The sequence below is a fragment of the Bacillus rossius genome, chromosome 1, assembly GCF_032445375.1.
Source record: "Bacillus rossius redtenbacheri isolate Brsri chromosome 1, Brsri_v3, whole genome shotgun sequence".
NCBI classification, from domain to species: domain Eukaryota; kingdom Metazoa; phylum Arthropoda; class Insecta; order Phasmatodea; family Bacillidae; genus Bacillus; species Bacillus rossius.
This window is the reverse complement of record NC_086330.1, coordinates 75,926,632-75,946,269: the sequence shown is the minus strand read 5'-3', so window position 1 is coordinate 75,946,269 and position 19,638 is coordinate 75,926,632. Positions and strand designations below refer to the sequence as shown.

Below are 19,638 nucleotides of genomic sequence, written 5' to 3'. Positions count from 1 at the left end.
CGAATATCCATCACGTACCATGTTGCTTGTTTCATTTTCTTGTCCCTTTCATAATTTAAGAGCTACTGCTGTACATTTATCACAGAAGCTCTCTTTCGTTTTATGTTTTGTCATTAAGTTTTGTCATGAGATAGATATATATATAACTTAGCTCATGGTGGTAAAATGCATCTTGTCGAGATAGTAAAAAATATCTGGATACGAAGTGTGTGATGAAATGTAAAATGCAAAGAAGCTATAATGATAAATTAAAAGGACTAGCCCTTCAACGTTAGTAATGATCAGAAAATGAATTAACTAACAATGGGGCCTTTATAGACCTGTTCCAACAAACATCATATCAAGAGTATAATTTTCAGAATTTAATGTCTTTTCAACTGAAAAAAAAAAAAAAAAATTAAAAGTTTTCATAAGTATTCGCATAAGCAGAATGAAAAATTTTCTGCAATGAATGCAATGTTTTCTTCTCACAGCACCATTACTGACCTAAGATTGGCCAATAGAACAGCCGGAATGGCTGAATAGCATTGTCTCGGACCTAGCAACCCGTAGGCATGCATCAAGCAGGGCGAAATATTCACATTGTTGGAGATATAAAAACCGTGATATCATGGTAAATATTATTCTGATATTTATAACTGACATTCAATCATTTTAAGTGACCACTAAAATCAAACACAGATTTTTTTTCTAAAAGAAGTTGAGTCTTAGAATTCTATTCCATGCCTTGTTAACAGGCAGGTATTTTTTTCAGCAGTTCATTTTGAAAGTGCTGCCCAAAACCTGAAATAACTTTGTTGTTTGACCTTAAAGATATTTTTATTGTATTTTCAATATTTTCAAAGACATGTCAAGGACTCTTCAAGGATTCACATGTACAATTTATTTTAGAATGCTCAGAACTCTTCAGTACAGTCAAACCTCAATCATACAAACCTAAAGGGACCATAATTTTGTCACTTTGCAATAACGAGGTTTATATCAACCAAACTATTACAAAATTTTATGACATATTTTATATAATTTTTAAATTAAATCCAAATAAAGTGAATACTTGCAGACATTTTATTATGCGCCATTTTTTTTTTTTTTTAAGAGATTGTAAAATACAATTTTAGGACAACTTCACCAGTGAATTAAAAAAAAAAAATTCTCTTGTATCACACTTAAAAATATTTTAGACAGAAGAATAAAGCAAAGGTATAGATTATTACCTCAAGAATAAAAATTGCAAGCTTTCTTCCCCCAGCCTAAAATGAACCAAAGCAATGACAACAGTAACTATTATTTTATTTGAAACTTCACATTGTTTCTTTAAATTTTTCAAGGATATTTGTACTAACCATTCTTTACTAGATATATAATCGTCTCTCCTTGGAACAAGAACAACTTTGTTTTACATAATAGAAATACTTTTGTATAAACATACTTTTGTATAGCATTGTAACTACTATGTGAATTCTATGGATTGTAAAAATATTTTTATATTAATGGATTTTTGTGTTAAAAGGATTCATATCAATGAGGCTTCACTGTGTTATATTTTGGCAAACATAAAGCAACCGCGCGATGGGCAGTGCCACCAGTACTGACGGCACTCACGGCTTGCCCCCCGGGATGCCGCCCAGCGCCGGCCCCAGCGGCGCCCTCATCTGGGCATGCGGGTCGTAGCCGGCCAGCGGCGGGCGGGGGTAGGCGTTCAGCGGGCCCAGGTTGTTGTGGAGGGCGGCGTACGGGCCCCCGGGCAGGTCCTGGGGCCCCGGCCCGCCCAGGTAGTGGGGGTACTGGGCCAGCGCCGCCGCCTTGGCCGCCGGCTTCAGGCCGCTGCCGCCCGCCGCGCCGCCGCTGCTGCCGCTGCTCGTCGGCGTCACCGACTTGGAGATGGGCGTCGCGGGCTTGTCGCCGTCCAGCTTCTTGGTGGAGGGGGTACTGGCGTTGGAGGAGGTGCCGCTGCGCGGGCTGCCACAGACCACGCCAGCTCGCTCTCATGCCTGCAGCACGGCTTCCACATGGCACTCCACAGTCGACACACCCCCGGTGAAACTACGGAGACACGTGGCACGGTACCGATCCCGGCCAGGCCGTCACCAAGTCTCTCCGAGCAAACGCTGAGATTACTATTCCTTAACATGGGCCATGGCTGATTCCTCCTCCAAGATACTTTGGCTGCGTCGTCATTCAACGTCTGTAACAACCTTGTCACAGGGGTGTAAAATCTCCAATCTGAATTTAATTTACTTTAAAATCTTTAAAACCTTCCTATTAGAAGCCTCTGAAACAGCTGATGATGTATGTGCAGCTCGCATGAAATTGTACAGCTTCAAGAAATGTCAGAAGCTTTTCTTTCAATTTCCCTGAATGTTTCCAAAGCGTGCGTCGCCATGCCTCGGTCAGAGTTGCCAGCGTACCTGTGCGGTCCTACGTGCTCCTTCTTCGGCGCCAGCTTGTCCAGTCCGTTCTCCCGAGGTGACGCTGTTCCGTTGGGAGGCGACACAGGGTCCTGAACACACGCACGCACCACCACATTAGCACACGGCACTTGCTCCATTGTCCAGGTGTCCCTGGAACCAAGCCTTGCAGGGCCTCCCAGCTACACCATGTACTTTGCACCACGTTGCTACGAATAAGTTGAGTTTATCAGGAACTGAGATCAAGACTGCAACCCTCCCCCACATGGGAATAATTCAAGGGCACCCATAAGATAGTTTGTAAGGAAGGCCTAGACCTGGGGGTATGGAGTATTTGTAATATTTTGGAAGACGAATGGCAACTTGTAAATATACATGAAAATTACACTATAAAAAAAATATTTTAGTTTTGAACCACTTCTATTAATACCGACTTATAAATAATTTTCTTGAAAGAAAAACACCTGACTACACTTATATAATGTGACTGGTTCTGATATATATATATATATATATATAATCCCCTTACTCTTGGTATGATGGATCAGATGGACCATGAATGAACATAACAGAACCAGTCACATTATTACAAAATCTGGAAGAGTTGTTCTAAATCTAGCCATCTCGTTGGACGAAACATTAAAGAAAATAATAAGCAAATTTATACCGTAGTGAGATGAATGTACTGAATACATTGTAATATTTGCATTCCAAATAATGAAACACAGCATTATTATGTCTGTACACAAATTTATAAAACTTATCATGACAAAAATGGGTAAATATATGCTAGCTGGATAGCTGGAGAGCAATTTGAAATTAGCCAAAAAGAGAGATAGGTGGTGCTAAACAAAGACAGCTCATGAGGACGGATACCTATTTGTTTATATTTTTTTTTAAAGTTAAATCTTTAAATTTGAGATCAGTACTCATGTGAAAGTAATCTGGTTGTTTTTGATTTGTGTGCACCATGTGCAACAATATTTTGGTTTTCATTCTGGGCTACTGTGGTGATAAGTACCAGGAATTAAATGCACAAGAGGAATGTTTGAACAAAAAATTCTACATTCTGACCAACAATAACGTAACACCAGCTTGTAAAAAAATTTAATACCCGAAATAAACTGAGCTGAGGGCAGTAAATGTTTTAATTGTATGATTCATTAATGCTACTGCAAGGATGATTAAAGAACAGCTTTAAATAGAGAACAAATAACTTTACAAAGATTATACCAACTGTCTTACTACACTTTTGTCTGTAAATCATGATTCCATTAAAAAAAAAAATCCTCATGCTTCTAAGGATACACAAAAAAAAATGGCCAAATAAAAATTCTGTTTGAGAAAGAGATAATCCAAAGATGAGGAGAAAGTAAAATTACATTGAACTGTCAACTAACCTCGCTCGCATCATCCACAACCAAGTCCTGATCACTCTTCTCTCCGTCGCTGGCCTGGAAATTAAAACATTGCATTAAAACCATTGTATCTAGACTGATGCATCACTTGCTGGCAAGCACCAACACAAGAATACTGAAATATTTATTTTTATTTATTTACTTATAAGCATTTGTTACATGCCCACCAACAGCCGAGGACTTTAATGGTGGGCACGACACATAAAAACAAGGACACAATGGTCACTGCAGATACAAGCACTCTCCAATGTATCGGTACCAAGAGCAGGCAAACACTACTTGAGGAGAACCAGCAACAGGTAGGCACATCCGCAATTGAGCAACACAGGCCATTATATCATTATTCACAAATAAAATAGGCAGTGATGTGGTTCCTGAGGAACAAAACATTGATCTGCTACTGTAGGCTATGTAACCTGTTTCACAGCACAGAATTTGCATTATGTTGTGGAAACAGAACAAAATTCATAGAAAATACAACATGAGGGGTTGCGTTTCATTTCATAAAACATTCTGGAAAAGTAACTGAAAATTCCAATAGCTAAACTCGACTTGGTTCTGTGTCGGCACAGTGGAAGGGTAGAAACCAAATGTGAAAGGCTTCACGATCTGATGCAATTATGAGGCCAGGATTGGAGGGGGGGGGGGGGGGACATAAACCGGTTCAGAAGGGAAGAGGGTGCAAATCCACTAAGCTTTGTCCCAGCGAAATTAGCAGTGCGGACCGAGTGCCGACGGACGGCGGGACCACAGAGAGGCATGGGGGGGGGGGGAGGAAGCCGGGAAGAGAGGTAATCCATAATAATGTACGCTTGTGTTCCAGCTTATTTCATTTGTTTTTAACTGTTGCTCGCTGATTCCCAGCAGCCGACAAGAAGAGAGGCGCAGACAGTCCAATCAGCGTGGAGCACAGCAGACTGCTGGAGAGGGAGGTGGGGAGGAACTAATTCTTGTTGCTCATTACAGCAACACGCTTTTTGTCCAAGCTTGGCACCACGCGGCCGGTCTAGGGGACGCGTCGGGGTGAAACCTGTGAATCAAAGCTATTTAGCTAAGTGTTCTAATGGAAGAGGGAGGGGGTTCCCCCCCCCGGACAATCAGAGTGATTTCCCGGAAAGCGATTTCAGAAATCAGCAGTTGTTGAATGTGCACGACTTGGTGGCAGACACCATTCAGGGGGTGTCGTCACAGGAGGAGAAAAAGGGGAAGGGGGGGATGGCCCCGCTTTGATCTATACTGAAACACATCACACATGTCCTATGCCCCTTTGGGCTCCCATCCGCCAGACGGCCACTTGCAATGGTCGATAGTTGGAACTATACTTGGGAGTTCAGAGTAATTAACCATGTTTGTTCTTGATTAGTTTTTGGCAGTAGGTTTGAATATTCATCTATGAGTATTATTTAGACTTTTTAAAAGAACGTTAATCAAGATGTCACAGTTATTTTCCTGAAATATATTAATAGGAATTCATAGTCTGACAGTTAGCTGGTTTCATTATATAATCGACATTGAAACAGAAAAATACTATAGTGCAATGCAAGTATATCACTTTAACTGATAGCTCAAAAATCCTATCAATACCTGATTGTAGCACTGGTACTAATGATGAGAAATTTCAAATATAAGACAAGTTTCAAGACACAGCCTGTAGGTATAATTTAAGTTGTAAGTCTACACATATTTGTAATCATATGTTCCTGATTTTCCCTGACTAACCAAGGAAAAAGTTTACAACTTTTTCCTGACTAATTACTGTTAAACAACTCAACTATTTTGCAATTTTCTGAAAGAAATGGAGACAATCCAGCTTCTACAATCCCCATGGCTGGCCTGGTTCAAACAGAATCTTCCTTGCATATGCCAATTATAGATTGAATGACTATGCTCCAAAACACCCTTCAAAAAAAATGCATTCACAGTCTGGGTGATGGCAGACTAGAGCATGACATTTCCCCCCTTAAATTACCTTCACTTCCTCTGGATTTCAAGTTAATTTCCTGACCAATACTAACTTCCCTGACTTTTCCCTGACTCCCCAGAATGTGGACACACTGCACCGGCCAGGAGTGACGAGGGGGACCATTCCTTGTCATGTCGGATATTTTGAATATTTAGCCACATCTTTCAGTAAAAGCTTCCATGTTATATTTAATGCCGTAAGAGACAGCCTTACACAGTTGTCCAAGAAAGTGGCTGTGAACTGTGGTAGCTACAATACTAGATACTAGTCTGCTCCCATACAGCGTTGGTTATGAGCTGTAGCCTGTTAGTAACCATGGTACTGTGAGAGAAGTTTTGCACACCCAGTAAAATAGTGTCATAACACAAAAAATGCAAAACAGTGTTGTACAGAACTTACGCCATTATTTTACTGGGTTTTTGACACAAATTTCTATAGTAAAATATAGTGAAATATTTGCATTACAATTTTTTTTTTACACCAAACAGACATACAACAGTAGTTTACTCTGTAAGTGTAGTAAGTAAAAAATGGCAATTTTTTTTAACTATGAAACTACTTTACTGGGTGTGCGATTATAAAAGTTTGGGAAGATATCATTCAAGCCAAATGCACTAGAAACCAATACAAAACAGCTCCATGGTTTTTGTGCAACAAATCTACCATTGTCATTACACCAGTCCAATATATGGCATATAAATATGTAAAGTATTTACATTGTGTTTGTTTCAATGTGTGATACTAACAATATGATAGTAAAAACAAAACTTTACTTTCGCATTATAAAACTATTTTTTTATATTTTATTGTAAAAATTAACCTCCAATAATTCAAGTTTTTTTAATATCATTGAAAAGTGTTTGTCACGCCATGCCACTAGGTCACTAGTTGCTCGCTTGCCTGTGTTCACAATATAGATCTTTCTGTTATTGAATTCTAATGTATTTGTTAGCGCTATGTCATTCCAGAAAAAGCTCCGAGGCAGTGGGGCATTGGTCCAATGAGAAGAAGCGAGGACTCACGTGGCAGTCTTTCTCCTCCTTCTTGACCTTCTTGTGCTCGGGCTCAGGTGGACTTCGCGGCCTGTACTTCTCCCGCTCGGCGGGCGAGATGGAGTTCCTCTGCAACACCACACATGCCGTACAGCATTTCCTTCACCGACAACAAACATTACAATTTTAAAAAATACACTTCCTTTCACAGTATCATTTTTAGTACACATCTCGGGTTCATGGTTGTTGAAATTCATTAGGTCAAAGTCCTGTCTTTTTGCTAGGAAATGTTTATAAAATGAGATTGCTAAATTGCAAACATCACATATTTGTGGACATAGTGGAACTGAATGAACTTCCAGCAACACAATGTAGTAAGTCAAGTAAAAAGGTTTTGATAGTAAATATGTTCTAAAAAAATCCATATAAAATCACAGATTCTGGTAGTGAGACTCGCGAGTAATAACGCTCTATAAATAAGACATGGCTAAACAGTTTATGGTGTCAAACTTACACAAATTAAATATTGGCAAATGGCACAGCATCCAGTGCAGATAAGGAATTTTTTTAGGGGTATTTGAAAAAAAAGGAATAAAATATAAACTTGGAACATGTGTATTAAAAAAACTTAAATTACTATTGACAATAAACACTGATGTATGGCGAAGCGGCTTCTCACACGGTTGAAATTGTAGTTGTAACAGCTACACTTGCATAACCCAAAAATAACATATCTACTGCCTTCACTGATATTTTGCAAGTTTCCACCCCACCCCCCCCCCCCCAAACTTCGGGGAAAAGGGGAATATATCACCTCTACCTCCTCGCCGCACTCCTGCGCCCGCCACTCATGGTATCGGAATCTCCTACAACCCAGACGTAGTTAAAACACTGTGGTTCAGAGAACTCACTTAGCTTGATTAAAATACGTAAGTTGCTCTTTTCTGTCAAAACCCAAACAAAACTGGTACATGCTCTAACATCACGAAATGTTTGTTGAGCTTTAAATGTGCATGTAAATGAAAATGTTAGCAAACATAAAATAAACCATACACATAAAATGTAGCTTTTGTGGTAATTAAAATTTCTGGAGAAAATATTTCCCTAAGGCCTAACTGTGACATATATGTTAATTACAAATCAAACTTCAGAAAGCTTAGTTGTGAAATTATATTTCTTGATTTCCATTTAACACAATAGCTTTAGTGAGAAAATATCATATTATGTAAATATTTTCAAATATTACTAAACCAAAACCTTTTATAATATGGTGGTCTAAAATGGCTTATGAACTATGTAATGTACCTACTGCAAATCTGGTCACAAAGATTGGTGTGTAATGTAGCCTTGTAAATATACCATGACTTCGCCTTGTTATGACTCGCTCTGAGCACTCTGGCAAGCGGCTTCGAGGCTCGCCCTGAGTCAAACACGAGGTGTCAGCAGTTTCAACACCGCCAGCGAAACAGCGACGCGAGTCGCCGAAGGCCGACCGCCGCTGCGAAAGAAAAGAGGGACAACACGGAACATCAACACGGACGCGGACGGAAGAATAAAAACGACAGCCACCGTCGAGAAGGGGCTTCTTCTGGTCACCGGCGACTGGACGGCTGAAGTCGTGACGCCGGAACCACGGAGCGCCGTGGTCCTCGGCCGCCGCAGTCCGTCTCGAGATCCTGCCGCGAGCGCGACCCAGCACAGCGTGGGTAAGGAACCTGCCGAGGTGTGGTAGCGAGGCTCCCCGATAATTGTCTAAATTGGTGACCGCTAACTCTATAATAGTACGTGACATTAAATCAAGTCTCTATATTGAACTGTCTTTCATTGTTAGTCTTGAGCCCCCTATCACCCTGTCTTAGAATAGTAAATAATTGAGATCATCTTAAGGTTGAATCATAACAATGGTGGAGGCGCCTTAAGTTTCCCACCTCTTGCTGCGAGCTACGAGTTTATCACCCCACCACCCACCCTTTTCTGTAATATTTTGTTTTTCGGGTGTAGCCAGACCTATCACACCTATTAAATAGACATAGTGCTTATATAAAATTTGCATGCAAACTAACCTCTTTTATGCTGCTTTGCTTATACTAACTCTAGTATTAAGAGTGTAATTTGTTTATAATGTTAATATATGGCGAATGACGAGGGACCACGACCTATTAAAAGTGCAGCCAAGCGATTGTTTGAAACACTGTCAGCAAGCCCCGGCTCCAAGGCTAGCGCCTCGCAAGTACGGCTGAGTCAGGATACAAACACAAATGCCACACAGGATTTTAACTCGTTAGTCGCACGAGCACAGCAGCTTGTTACCACTAATCCAGAGGTGGTACAACCGTTAGATCACACAGGGAGACGTATTACTCGAGCATTCCTCAGTAAACTTGTTTCACAAGGAGTAGAACCAACACAAAACACTGACATAGAGTATGACGACGTTCTTAACCAGATAGATTCAGGAAAGTCAACTGGGGAAGACAACGGTAGGATCACTGTAGACATAAAGGACAAACACATGGAAACACACACATACGATAATAACATGGCACAGCAACCAATTAAAGTTTTCCTAGAGTCACAAATACCTATAGGTACATTCGAAGGCAAAGCGTTCGAAGATATAGAAGAGTTCCTACACAATTACAATACAATTGGAGAAATCAACGGATGGACAGACCAGGACCGACTACAGCGGTTAGGACTATATCTACGAGGTACAGCCAAGAGGGCGTATGAAAACTTACAGACAGTACAGGACTCAAACAGGACGTGGCAACAGACGGTCGAAAGATTAAAAGACTTGTTTACGCCGCCAGACAAAATTAATAGACGCAGACAAGAATTGCTCTCTCGAAGACAACAGACAGACGAAAGCAGTCTCTTGCATGTAGAAAATATAGTGTACCTAGCAAAACGCTATAAGGCAGATATGAAGGATGAAGAGATTTTGGACATTTTGTGTAAGTCACTTTTACCATCTGTCTTGGACAAGTTGATTTTGCAAAACATTCATACGTTAGATGACATGAAATCATGCTTGAGAAAAATAGAAATAGGAAATAGTAGGTACAAAGCCAACATTGAAAACACAACACTTAATACAGAATCATTAGAAAAGGAAATAAGTTATTTAAAAGAAGAAATACGTAGTCTAACAGTCAACAATGCTAGCACGAAACACAACATACAGCAACAAGACACCCACGAAAAAAAAAGAAAACCACAGTACAGGCCAAGGGAAGTAAGATACAGGGACAGAACATTTATAAACAATAGATCGGGATATGGAAGCAAACCTCCACAGTATGCTCTTAGTAATAGTTGCGCACAGTGTCCTCTTGAACTAGGCTGAGGACAGCCTCTTAATCCAACCATGGGGAGAGTGTTATGACTCGCTCTGAGCACTCTGGCAAGCGGCTTCGAGGCTCGCCCTGAGTCAAACACGAGGTGTCAGCAGTTTCAACACCGCCAGCGAAACAGCGACGCGAGTCGCCGAAGGCCGACCGCCGCTGCGAAAGAAAAGAGGGACAACACGGAACATCAACACGGACGCGGACGGAAGAATAAAAACGACAGCCACCGTCGAGAAGGGGCTTCTTCTGGTCACCGGCGACTGGACGGCTGAAGTCGTGACGCCGGAACCACGGAGCGCCGTGGTCCTCGGCCGCCGCAGTCCGTCTCGAGATCCTGCCGCGAGCGCGACCCAGCACAGCGTGGGTAAGGAACCTGCCGAGGTGTGGTAGCGAGGCTCCCCGATAATTGTCTAAATTGGTGACCGCTAACTCTATAATAGTACGTGACATTAAATCAAGTCTCTATATTGAACTGTCTTTCATTGTTAGTCTTGAGCCCCCTATCACCCTGTCTTAGAATAGTAAATAATTGAGATCATCTTAAGGTTGAATCATAACAGCCTGAACCTGGAAGTTACATGTGTACATTTGTCTGGTAGAAGAAGCAAAAGGCAAGGGCCAAGTAAAATAAGTACTTCTTGACACCTGATTTTAGTTCATTGCCTGATTAACGCTTCATGTCCCATAACACTTTATTCATTTTCCAATGTACAAGCATTAAGATCAGCATGATCCAATGATGGTGTGCACATATTAACACCAAGATAAGATTTTTCTGCCTTGTTTAAGAATCCTGTTTGGAAAATAAATTAGAATAATCTTCATGGTTTACGATTAAGGCTATAATGAAGAAACATGCAAATTTACCCTGTTAAGATTTGCACTATGTAATGAAATGATATTTTGTGTTTATATAGTGTGTTGGACTGGAATGGATTAAAATCCCAAATAGCTGTGTGTCATCATCTGCTGTTTTTTTCTTTTTTTTTGCTTACCTATCTCTGCTAAGATGAAACATTTTTAATAGTGCTAAATTAATAGTAACACTCATACATGGGGGTAGGGGTAGGCATTTTTTGCAAAACAATCTAAACGCCTATTAGATGCTACACCTGCACCAGTGTTTCTTCTTTGTGATTGACGGCCACCTGCAAGAAGCTCCATTGCCTTATTTGACTCAGCAACACAGGATGCCTTTGATTCCTTACTGAATTACTGTTATTGGTGTTCTAACAGTAGACATGTACCTAAAAAATACTCAACCAATCACGAAACACAGACGATTCTACGGTGTTTAACTCCTAACTACCCTTGGAATCTTTTCGTGAAAAATGCATGGCCCTATACATGGGTATTACATGAGGGGGGGAAAAAATTTATTTTCGATCCAGTCTCTACAGTGATGATACTTACGTTCAGTTCGAATTCAAACACCCTAAATTTGTAAACTGACCAATTGCAACCCAGCTCTATTCCAGCCACTGACGTCACGCGCCGTGTCACGTGTGGTCAGTGCGCCGTGTCACGTGTGGTCCACTGACATAAGGCATACCACGCACGCCTGGCCGTATTATAGGGGTCGTCGTTACCCCCCTCCTCCTCCGCTCCCCGCGCATCGTCCTGCCTTGGCGCTGTTATCTATCGCTGAGCGGCCTTGGGAATTCAGCGGGCCGCCGTGCGGAGTAGAGAGAATAAACACCGCCTTTCACGATGTTTCGGGCGTCGGGTCGGCCCGGGATGACACGACTTGTCACAGCTGCTCTCGTCGGTTCGAGAAGGGCGCCCCTGAGATACTTAAGCAAGCGACGCCGGCCTCCGCAAGAGAGTCGAACAAGTTCCGGGCGAATTCCGAGCGTGAAGGGAAGTGCAACAACGGCAAAGTGGATGAGAGACTCCATCAAGAGTGGCACAACGCGGAGCGACGAGATCGTGATAGTGCGACCGAGTGGCGCGAGACTGTGTGTGTGGACAGGCGAGAGGTAAGGGGCGAACCACTGTTGAGCCTAGCTCCAGTGAGGAGTGCGAACTGTGGAACATGACAGACATTGAGTGACTTGAGTATAAACATTTTTAAGTGTCAGTGATTTGGGATAGGACATTTTTAAGTACAATTATTTATTATTAATGTAAATATTAGTAAATAATAAAACTGTAATAAAACTTAATTGGGCTATCCTTACGAACACAGTTCTCCCCACATAAGTCGTAACAATACTGTTTGTTTTGGTAATAAAACAAAAATAAAATCAATGCTAAACACCAATACCTTCACACTGAAAACGATTTGCAGCAGTAACTATGACTGTGAGGAGTTCCACTATAATTATTTGAAGATGCCGAAATTTGAAAATCAAAAGATAGAAACATTTTATAGCCTAAAAAATGTTGAAACCAATATGGCATTTTAGGTTTCTGTTCCGTCCTCTTAGGAACTCGGCGAACACTTGTCACACAATGTCTCAGGCGCTCGCCTTCCAAGAGTCACGTCTGACAACAACCCACGCGGTGTGAGCGTTCCCGGCAAGCATCAACGGATTATCTGAAGTCTGAAGAAGTGAGGCCTTGTATACTTTATGAAAACATCCTTGGAGCAGGGCCGCCTTATTTATTTTTACATTCCCCCGTCATGTACCATCCCCTCCCCTTTTTTCACCGGGTAGGTGTGGGTGACAAAAGCCGAGCATTTCAGGAGCGTTTTGCCGGGCGTCTAAAAGACGTTCCGCGCGGCTGCGCGCAGCGGCGAAGCCTCGACTACTCGAAAATAAAAACGGCCCGGGCAAGGGCAAGGACAGGAAGGAAGAGGAGGAAAGGAGGAAGGAGATAGGCAGAGAAAGAAGACAGTAATAAAAAAATGCTGGGGCTGCGGAGTAGCGGAGAGCACGCAGGCGTAACGGAACGATTGAAGCGTGCAGGACTCCACATTATGGAGAGTGTGGGGGGGGGGGGGGGACACAGTAGGGGAGGGGACGCGGCATTAGTTCCCTCGCCCGGAACACAGATGGCAGCACGGCGGACCCCACACGGCCCCGGCTACGCTTGGTTTTTCCGCGCGCCCGAGCAAATTAAATTCGCTCCGGCGGGCGTGTCGGCACTCTCCCGCCCCGCGTCACGTGGTCGGGCGTCACGAACCCGGACGTGCGCTCTCTGGCCGTCTGAGGCGGCCGAGGCCACGCCGCGAAACGCCACGTCACCAACTGTTTGCGGCAGTTGGCAACAGACTTCATTCGTTAAATATTGAAGATCACAGAATTGACACCTGGCTATGTTTCACACGCTCCTTGAAATTAAGTTATTACATCATAGTTGCTTGGCTTGTGGGTTCCAGCCTAGAGGAAGGAGATTTCACCGACGTTCCGACCGACCTTGTAGTTGCCATTATCAGGGTGGCAGTTGCCCACTGAGTACTGTGGCAGGAGGTAACTGCTATCCTGAAGATAGCCCTGCAAGGTCGACATGGCTACAACCCACATGTGAAGCAACTTCATCTATCGGCCGCGTAAGCCCGCGATCCTTATCATATTACAACACACTCATTATCTTCTCAAGGTCATGTCGTTTTCATCATCATGCTAAAACTTATATGAATGTTTTCCCACTGGTGTAGTTATTTACCGGGAATGTTAGTATGATTAAACCAAAAATAATTAAATATCTCGGAACTAAAAAATTGACGATACTTAAGTCAAATGGGTCTGGATCTTTAGGCTCAGCTTAGACCGCCACCATAATATCTAATTTATTTTGCTGATTCCAGACATTTACTAACAAATATTTACCAAACGGGTCTATAGAAGTGCAGATGTATAATTTACCAATTAGTGTTTTTAAATTTAAATCATTGTCTCAATTTTTTATAAACGACAGAAAACACTAAAAATATTTCTAGAGCCAAATTCAAAACAAAACGTCATATGCTATGCTTAAACAGTAAACATCCGTATGATTGCCCTAAAATAATATTTTAAAAATACTTGGCTAAGCAATAACACGTCGTAGCCGCTGTGGGAATCGCACATAGGCCATTTCAGATTAAATATTAATAACGACCGAGACTTAAAAAAAATATATAGGTGCGTTGCCAACCACGCGCGTTAGAGGTAAAACTTTACAATGCTGTTGCTGCAGTCTGCATTTTCAGGAAATAACTTGACGGTTAAAAATATGATACATAAATTCGCGATACGAGGGGCTTTAGTGTTAATGCTGGTACAAAACAATGGTACAACCACAGTGTTTTAAAGTGTTTTAAAATGGATATGTATTAACCTGAAAAGTCTGTTTAGAGTAATGTTAAGAAGCTTCGGAATGTTTTTAATGTGCAACTGAAGTATTCGCAGCCACAAAGTAAAACACTCGGTGTCGCCATACAAGTGCAACTGGAACAAATAATTGGCAATGCAATTACACGTTAACATTCTGTAGATATGTATTTATTATTAATGGACTAGAAGCCACACGAGTCATCACTCCTTGCCTACGGTGGGAGGAGTGGGGGTGGATGTCAGAAAGGGTTACAGGGGAAGGAAGAAGGGTTGCGAGGCGCTAAAACGTCCTCATATTGCCGGCAACGGGGGTTGCTGAAGGGCGCAGGCTCCCGGGGGAGAGGAAACTTGGTGGAAAAGGGTGTGAAAAGGGGTGTGGAGAGTTTAGTGCCTGCGGGGTTGACACGAACTCCCCCGCGGGAGGGGTGGTTCTGAGAGCCCGGGTTTTACGAGGGGGAGCGAAGAGGCGACGCCGTACCGACTGCAAATCTGCTCCCCCCCCCCTTCCCTTCCACAACCCCTTCCAACCATCCGTGACCTCAAAAAAAAAGACGATCCGTGACATGGCGGCGAACTAAATTTTACGAGCAGGCGCGAAATAGGGACGATAGGGTGGAGAGGGAGGAGAGGGAGGGGAGGTAGTACATCTCGCACCGCGAGATGGCGCGGATGGCAAATACGTGCCCGGCCTTCTTGAAAAGCCCCTAACCCTTAAAAAAAAAAAAAGCCTCCCCAGCCCTCAATTCACCAGCGGCTCTTTTTAACGGCCATACTCTCCTCGCGCGTGCTTTTTTCCCTACCCTCCTGCCCGCGCCAAGAAACGGTAACTCGTTAGCGGCTGGGGCAATGTTTCAAGACCCCCCCATAAACGTTAATGTAAAATTCACCCTCCCCCTCATTTTTTTTATTTCTATTTCTGACAGCCCACTAAGTCTCACGCGCAGGCAAACAAATTTTTGTTTTACCGTGTTTATTATTTTTCGTATTAGAACTCTCTTTTTTCTCCTCATCCTCCTCTCCACCAAAAAAAAAAAAACTCCTGCGGCAGGCACGGTTGGGGGAAATGGCGGTTGAACCACAACGCACATGCACGCAAGCGCAAACAACCCCCTTCCCTTTCCGCCCAGGTCGTAAAATAACCAATCAACTTGTAACCGTTGGATGGTTTTTTTTTTAGTTTCAGTAATTTAAAGCACACTTTAAAAAAACGGGGTTGAATATGCAGTAAGTTTACACCATGGTTGAATATGCAGTGCATCAAAACACATAACCATTATGGCGTTAGATGACGTTGCAAAATACATCAACCTAATCTGCATCATCAGAGGAGACCTAGTACGTGTTATTTTCCGGTACCTACTCGGACTACATAAACCTGTAAATGTGCCAGTACATATCATTTATTTGCCTAATGTTGCCACAAGACATGACTTCAAACATGACACATCTCACAACAGTTGCGGGGTGGGTTGTAGGCAATAGCTGTTGCATCAAAGTAACTTGCTAAACACCGTGGTCGTTACTCTTTGTGTTGGTAGGACTGATTTTGACATGGCGTGAATATTTTCCTTCAATGACATAATTGAATATTGCTAAAGACAGTTTGTAATTCGCTTAGTAATAGCTGCATTCTGAAACAAAGAATTATTACCACTGTCTTCTACCAGTCGTCACAACTAGTTTTTAATTTTAATGTTGTTTTTAACCCCGGTGCATTTCTCGCATCATTATATCACATTAAAACGTTCCGTATTCAAACGAGGCTGAAAATTAAAACCGTCTTTTTCTTCCTCCTCTCCCTTTCAAAGCATCTTTCCCGCCCACAAATGAAGTCAAAATATTTCTATCCAATTTCTCTCGCGCGCATTTTCCCGGGCAAATGAAAAGTAATAAAGACGGGGCAGAGGGGCGAGGAACGAGCTGCCAGGGTGTCGCTATCTGTGGGAGGGAGGGAGGGAGGGAGGGAGGGAGGGGGAAGTGATATAAATGGAGGCAAGAGAAGATGTGAAGAAGGGCGAGAGAGGATAAGGACAGTTCGCGCCGGCAGGTGGAGCAGAAATAACGCAGAAGGGTAGTTAAAGACAAGGACATAAAACAACGCAGTTGAAGGGCACTGCGGAAGGGCTCGATCTTGCCTTACGGAGAAGAACCACTGGGAAACCACGCAAAACGAAAATAAGGGCCAATATCCCATCCCGAGCCCTGCCGCTCACCCAGCGCCCTTCGCTGGTCAAAACTGAGGTTTATCTCTCACGCCATATTGCAAGAGACCTACAGAATCCGCGTTACTTGAAGACAGCCTTACATGGGTACGAGTATACATTTGAATAACATGTTAAATGGATTATGAGTAGAGACCGAAAAAATCCGCGGATTCGTTCAAACATCTGTACCTCAGTGTTGCTTCTGCTACTGGCTCACAACTAATCTGGAGGACTCTAGGCCAATGAGAAATATTCGACCAAAGCCGCATAGAATCCTAGGCTACTACTTTGGGACGTCTAGCAAGACAGCAGTCAATGAGTGGGTGACATGAGTCGAATAATTGTGGTGTCCATCCTCAAGGACACTGAATCTGCGAATATTTCCAGTCTCTACTCATGAGTCTTTGACGCGCCCTGAAATACTGAAAGCCAATAAGGAAAAAACCAAATTCCATGTATGACAACCCGTCGCACTCGTGACAGAAGATATAATGTGGCAGCAGCCAATTAACGAAATACATTGGTTTGTTAATGAACAGGGTGTGGAGCCTAGCCTGGCGACACAAGATGTGTATCTTGCAAGTATTTACCTATTAAGAGGCAAGCTTAAAATCTCTCGTGGATTTCGTGAAAGAATTCAGCGGCAGGATATGTACATACGGCTTGGCCGGAATCGTTTCGTGACCTAGATGGCGCGGCATTAAAACCACTTGGTTTATGTTGTACGACAAGAGAGGGTTCCTGGTGAGGATGGGCGTGTAGTGGTATGGAGAACTTTTCCCTCGTGTTTTACTATGAACAGTCATAGATCACAATTATACTCAGTACACAATTATACTCAGCAAAAATAAATTGCATTCCCTTCGCTGTTAAAAATGTAGATTTTTTTTTATGCACAGATACCTATACAACTCTATGGTGATTCATTTAAACCGTTCCTGGGGGGAGGGGGGGGGGGGCATAATTTTACACAGCACTACTCAGTTATTAGGAAGAGGAAACCACACTGGCGTGTGAAGCAGACCAGAATGGCTCGGACCCGAGTGATTCACTATCAATAATTATAAACAGTGGAAACTACTCGAATTTGGTTTTGAATTGAAATATATATATATACATTTTTTTTTGTTTCATTCGAACCTCTGGACTTACAAAATGTATTCCAGTAATGAAGCTTGCCGATTTACCAGTGATTTCGGCTGTTCTCTAACTGAACTTCTCTTGTTCAGCGCATGCCCCCAGCCAAGTCCAGCGCTGTACTAATTCGAAAAGGCTCTTCGAACAGAATGCCGTCTCACTGTGTACAGAATTCGCCATATATTTTTTCCGGCTATAAACTTGGTGACGAGCCTGTACCGGTGCCCAGGGGGAGATGCTATCAGACATACAAAACCCCGCGGGGGGCCGGAGGGTGGAACGAGGGTGCGGCTCGAAGAAAAGAACCCGGGGGTGCCTGGCACGAGGGATGGGGGCCCTCATTTAATGCCAACAATGGACTGCCGGCGAAGGAGATCTGGGCTCGTCAATTGATTACAGCGAAGGGCGGCTGAGAGGGATGTATGGGAGGCGCATATGGTATTGAAGGCCGCCCCTCAAGTACCAGGGGGGAGGGGCTGTTACTATCCAATAAAGCTGACAAATGGCAGCGACCCGCACCGCCTGGGGAGCTCCCTCCCCCGGGGGGGGGGGCACACAGCGAGGACCGTGAGCTCGCATACCTCCCGAGCAGCTAATGGCATATAGCACGGCCCGGGGGGGAGGGGGGGGGAGCCCCGAGCAAAGCGCAGCAAGGGCGGTTCAAAGTTTGGGATGGGGGGTTCAAGTCAAATTGACTGGGGTGTTTCGAGCCGAGAGAAAAGAAGGGGACGTTGAATTATCCAGCGGACAGTAAAGTTACCACGTGGAAAAAAAAAGGGGGGTAGTCGCAGCCTTATTTTTTTTTCATCGCCCCCTTCCATATAAATGGCGAAAGTACTGCAAAACAAGCCGGCGCCCCTATCAGACGCCCCTGCCGCTGGGATTATCCGCGATGGGGTGTGGCCGCATGTGCACGTGATGGCTGCTGGGGGGATGGGGTGATGGGATTAAGTATCCCACAGTTCTCTGTGCAATGAGGGATGGGGGCTGTACTCAGGGGGAAGGGACTTTGCAAAGGGGAGCACTACAATTACGTGACTACTGACCTACAAAAAAACCGTGGAAGGGAAACAGCAGAACATGTGGAACGAGATTACGTCATTTTATGAGTTCGGTAATAAAAAGTATTTGTATAACCCGGGGGAGGGGGGAGGAAGTGTTTGTGTGTTGGTAGAACTGGCGAGGAAACAGCCGTCCTTAGCTTGAAAATAAAAGATACATTCCCAAAGCGTGAGAAAATAATTACTGAGAAATTTCGTACCCCATTTTTTCATTTTTTTTAGTTATGATTTTTAATCGCATTTTATATAAAAAAAAAGGTTAATACTAAAATATGTTATTTCCTTTCCGGCTTTAGATTCCTATTAACTCTGAGGGGGGGGGGGAAACTTGATTAATATTACTTACTGGACTTCGTAACATAGACCTCGAAAGTCCCGTTATGTAAAGCATCTATGCATAATGGTGCCCTTTAAGGCTAGCATTACTTTTTTCCTTCACTGTTTTATCATAGGTATAATTAATAATCGACCTTTATTATTCCACACAGCAAAAAAAAATGATATCATAACCAAAAAAATGTTTTTCGGGGACTAGCAGAGCCTCAACAATGAAACACCCATAAATTTGCGTTGCGAGGGTAAGTAAAAAAAAGGGGGTAGGTTGGTCTTAAAACGCGCATCACCAAACCTGTATTTTTTCTATGTTTTTACAGGCACGGGGCATTATGGCTAATGCGAGACCTTCCCCTCGTGTGGTGAAATCGAGCCACCCTTCCTTTTACGACGACACAGAGGAAGGGATGCCACCCCTTTTAGCGGCAGTAAAGGCGGAGACAAAACCAAGACATCCCCCCCCCCCTACCCAAGCAGAAGCTGAGAGGGGGTTGTGATATTCCATTATAC

The 19,638-nt window shown here is 43.1% G+C and overlaps 1 protein-coding gene across 5 annotated transcripts in view; it reads right to left on the bottom strand.

The window, feature by feature from the left end:
• Positions 1 to 19,638, bottom strand: part of LOC134538005 (transducin-like enhancer protein 4) — a 237,887-nt gene that overhangs the window by 22,059 nt on the left and 196,190 nt on the right. For all 5 annotated transcript variants that reach the window (XM_063379005.1, XM_063379006.1, XM_063379012.1 and 2 more), the window contains 4 exons: positions 6,812 to 6,910; positions 3,809 to 3,862; positions 2,409 to 2,500; positions 1,603 to 1,959 (listed from right to left, as the gene is read on the bottom strand). In XM_063379005.1, coding sequence (XP_063235075.1) covers positions 1,603 to 1,959; positions 2,409 to 2,500; positions 3,809 to 3,862; positions 6,812 to 6,910 — 602 coding nt within the window. The remainder of the gene's footprint in view (positions 1 to 1,602; positions 1,960 to 2,408; positions 2,501 to 3,808; positions 3,863 to 6,811; positions 6,911 to 19,638) is intronic.